Here is a 3975-nt window from a genome sequence, read left to right as displayed (position 1 = left end):
TGGAATGAGCTGCCAGAGGAAGTGGTGGAGGCTGGTACAATTGCAACATTTAAGAGGCATTTGGATGGGTATATGAATAGGAAGGGTTTGAAGGGATATGGGCCGGGCGCTGGCAGGTGGGACTAGATTGGGTTGGGATATCTGGTCGGCATGGACAGGTTGGACCGAAGAGTTTGTTTCCATGCTGTACATATCTATGACTCTAACTCTCTACCTTCTGTCAGCCAGCCAATCCTTTATCCAATCCAGTGCCTTGCCATCATCTTATTTAGCAACCTCATGTGTGATACCTTGTCAAAGGCCTTCTGGAAATCCAAACAGAACACATTCACTGGCTCTGTTTTGTCTAGCTTGCTCATTACCTCCTCAAAAGAATTCTAAAAGATTTGTCAGACATGACCTCCCCTTGATGAAGCTATGCTGACTCAGCTCTATTCTACCAATCATTTGCAAGTACTCCGCAATCTCATCTTCAATAACGGACTCTAAAATTTTAACAACGACCGAGGTTAGGCTGACCGGTCTATAATTGCTTGTCCTCTGTCTCCCTCCCTTCTTAAACAAGGATGTTACATTAGCTAATCTCCAATCCTTTGGGATCTTCCCTGATTCCAGTGATTCCTGTAGGATCACCATCAATGTCTGCACAATCTCCTCAGCTATCTCCTTTACAACTCTGGGGTGTAGTCTATCTGGTCTGGATAATTTATCCACCTTCAGACCTTTCAACTTCCCAGCATATTCTCCTTAGTGATGGTTACTACAATCATCTCTTTAAGTTCTAACATCTTACTGATGTCTTCTACCATGAAGACTGATGAAAAATACATATTCAGTTCCTCTGCCATTTCTCTGTTCACCCATTACTACTTCTCCAGCTTCATTTGTCAGCAGCCCAATACCCACTCTCTTACCTTTTAGAGAACTAAAAAAACTCTTGCAGTTGTCTTTTATATTATTTTCTAGTTCAACATTATACTTCATCTTCCCCCCCCCCGCTTAGTATTCTTTAGTTTTCCTCTGCTGTTTCTAAAGGCTTCCTAACCCTCTAGCTTCCCAGTAATCTTCACTACATTGTATTCTTTTCCTTTTACTTCTATCATTTCCTTGACTTCCCTTGTCAGCCATGGTTGTCTCATCCCCTCTTAGACTGTTTCTTCTTTCATGCAATGAATTTCTGCTGTGTCTCCCAAATTACTCCAGAAACTCCTGCCATTGCCATTTCACCATCTTCCCTGCTAGGCTCCCCTTCCAATCAACTCTGGCCAGCTCTTCCCTCATGCCTTTGTAGTTCCCTTTACGGAATTGTAATATTGTTACACCGGATTCCAGGTTCTCCCTGAGACTGCAGGGTGAATTTATCATATTACGGTCACTGCCCCCTTCATCTTAAGCTCCCTTATCACAACACATCACTAAATTCAGAATTGCCTGTTCCCTAGTGGGCTCTACCAAAGCTGCTCCAAAACCTCTCATACACATTCCACAAATTCTTTTTCTTGAGATCTATTACCAACCTGAATTTCCAAGTCCACCTGCATATTGAAGCTCCCCCATGATTATTGTAATTGTGCCTTTCTCACATGCATTGAGAGTGTGGTGATGGAAAAGCACAGCAGGTCAGGCAGCATCTAAGAAGCAGGAGAATCGACATTTCAAATATAAGCCCTTCATCAGGAATCATCAATTCTCCTATTCCTCGGATGCTGCCTGACCTGCTGTGCTTTTCCAGCAACACACACTCAACTCTGATCTCCAGCTTCTGCAGCCCTTACTTTCTCCTTTCTTACATCCCTTTTGTAACTCCCAATTTATTTTCTGCCTCACAGCCTGACTACTGCTCAAAGACCTGTACATAACTCCACTCAGATTATACAATACCCATGCAGAGAGTAGCACAGCCCAGACTATAGGGCTGCTCGTTCATGTTCGTGTATGTGTGTGTGTGCGTGTGCGTGAGAGTGTGAGTGTGTGTGTGAGAGAGAAAAAAAACTGAGAAGAAACTACTTGTCCCAAAGGGTTGTGAATCTGTGGAATTTGCTGCCCCAAAATGCAGTAGATCCTGGGGCAACGAATAAGTTTAAGGAGGAGTTAGATTTTTAATTGGTAATGGGCTGAAGGGTAATGGGGAAGAAGGCAGGAAAATGGGGATGAGGAGCATATCAGCCATGAGGACTCAATGGGCCAAATGGCTGAATTCTGCTCCCATGTCTTATGAGCTTATGAACCTGAGGGTCACCACACTTCAGGCAAGGGAAGAGTTTGAGGGGGAGGGTCCTTCAGAGTGGGGGATTTGAACTTATACTCTTCATCACAAGCCAGCCAGCCATCCAGCCAACTGAACTAACTGACTCCCTGCATAGCTTACAGCAGCAAATAGTCATAGAAATGTACAGCATGGAAACAGGCCCTTCAGTCCAACTCATCTATCCCAACCCAATCTAGTCCCACCTGCCTGCACCTATGATTGTTTATTTCAGAAACAAAAATGTATGCATTATGTTGAGTTAATGGTCTAGATGGTTTGCCATAGTCATACAACCACTGCCTCTCCTGCAATACTTGGTGTGCAGTCTTTGACCTATTGAACCCAAGTTGCGACACCAATGCACCAAGCAGGAAGGAACGCCGAAAATGTATTGGATAAAACAGGGCTTGGATCCCTCATTTACCCCGTCGAGTGATCCTTATGTGCTGTTAATCATGAAAATAAGTGAAGCAGTTTCCGGGTATACACACATATATAACGTTAAGGTTTCGTTGATCGCTTCAAAGCACATACAGTTTGATAAGACTGGTGAACTCAGATCGTGCTTTTATGTAAAACAGTTTTACAGCTCTCACTGTGGTAGGCCAAGCAAGACGACAAAGTTTCTCGTGGGTCAATGGAAATCTGTTTAATAGTGGCCTGCAATGCTAACGATTTCAGATTTAGCTCCTGGTCAACCTGCATACGTATGAAAATAAGACATGCTTTTGCTCAGTTCCACCCTAGAAAGGCGTCTCTTCCGCTTATAAGAACATCAAGGAGCAGAGTTGCTGACCTGCATGCTGCCGCCTCGCTGCTTAGACCGGCCCTGGTCTTTAAACACTCGCTAAATGTCCCGGAGCAGACGCTCCCGCTGCAGCTTCACCCCCAATAACACGGAGACAGACAGGATTTCTCTCCGATTATACTTCACTCGCTGAAGATTGAAGGCTGCTGCTGGTCCAGGGGATTTCTTTTTAGAACGCACTAATTTCCGGTTTCTTATGCTGCCGTTTATGGAAAGGCAGTGACACTATTTCCATATGAGGATGTAGCGAGCCAGTGACTCACTGCTGTGCTCCTGTTGCTTCCCCTCCGTTCAATTACTGAAGTATGGAGATTTCAGAATGTGTAAATGACATGCAGTGTCTATGTAACAAACAGTTTTACAAACTTTTGATATTGGAAATCTGAAATGTTTTTAAAAAGTGATTATTCCTTTTTTTGTTGCTCTCGATAAGATGCATTCACTGACCGTCACTCTGTTCCTAATACAGTATCTTACTTCGTGAGACAACCGTTTAAGTGTTGGACGTAAATCGATGATGTATCCTTAATGTGAATGTAACATCCTGTCATGTTCTGCGTATTTTATGCAGAAGTTGGATGTAGGAAAATTGATAAATTATTCGAATAAATGTAATGTTGCAATTTTTATACGATTGGTGTGTGCTGTGTCTAACAATATCACGCTGCTTTAAATGTGATAAATGTTGGAAGGGGGAAAAAATAGGCCAATGGTAGCTTTAGACCTTTTCAGAGCAGCTTTCAACCAATTCGCTGGCCGGTCCTCATTTGGCCAATTAATGACCTGTTAAGTTCTACTTCCCACAAGCTGCAAATTTTCCTCACAGCCGGCAGATGGTCATCCGCCGACATTTCCGCCACCTCCAAAAAGACCCCACCACCAGGGAAATATTTCCCTCCGCACCCCTTTCCGCCTTCCG

At 43.7% G+C, this 3975-nt stretch overlaps 1 protein-coding gene across 1 annotated transcript in view; it reads right to left on the bottom strand.

Annotated features, from left to right (window-relative positions):
- pdcl3 (phosducin-like 3) overlaps positions 1-3364 on the bottom strand; it is a 42911-nt gene extending 39547 nt beyond the window's left edge. Inside the window, exon 1 of the mRNA XM_043691698.1 lies at positions 3045-3364. Within this exon, the coding sequence (XP_043547633.1) occupies positions 3045-3050 (6 nt within the window). The 5' untranslated portion in view covers positions 3051-3364. The remainder of the gene's footprint in view (positions 1-3044) is intronic.
- Between the last annotated feature and the right edge of the window lie 611 nt (positions 3365-3975).

Source organism: Chiloscyllium plagiosum, chromosome 6, assembly GCF_004010195.1.
Source record: "Chiloscyllium plagiosum isolate BGI_BamShark_2017 chromosome 6, ASM401019v2, whole genome shotgun sequence".
Classification (NCBI taxonomy): Eukaryota; Metazoa; Chordata; class Chondrichthyes; order Orectolobiformes; family Hemiscylliidae; genus Chiloscyllium; species Chiloscyllium plagiosum.
This window is presented reverse-complemented; position numbering and strand designations above follow the sequence as displayed.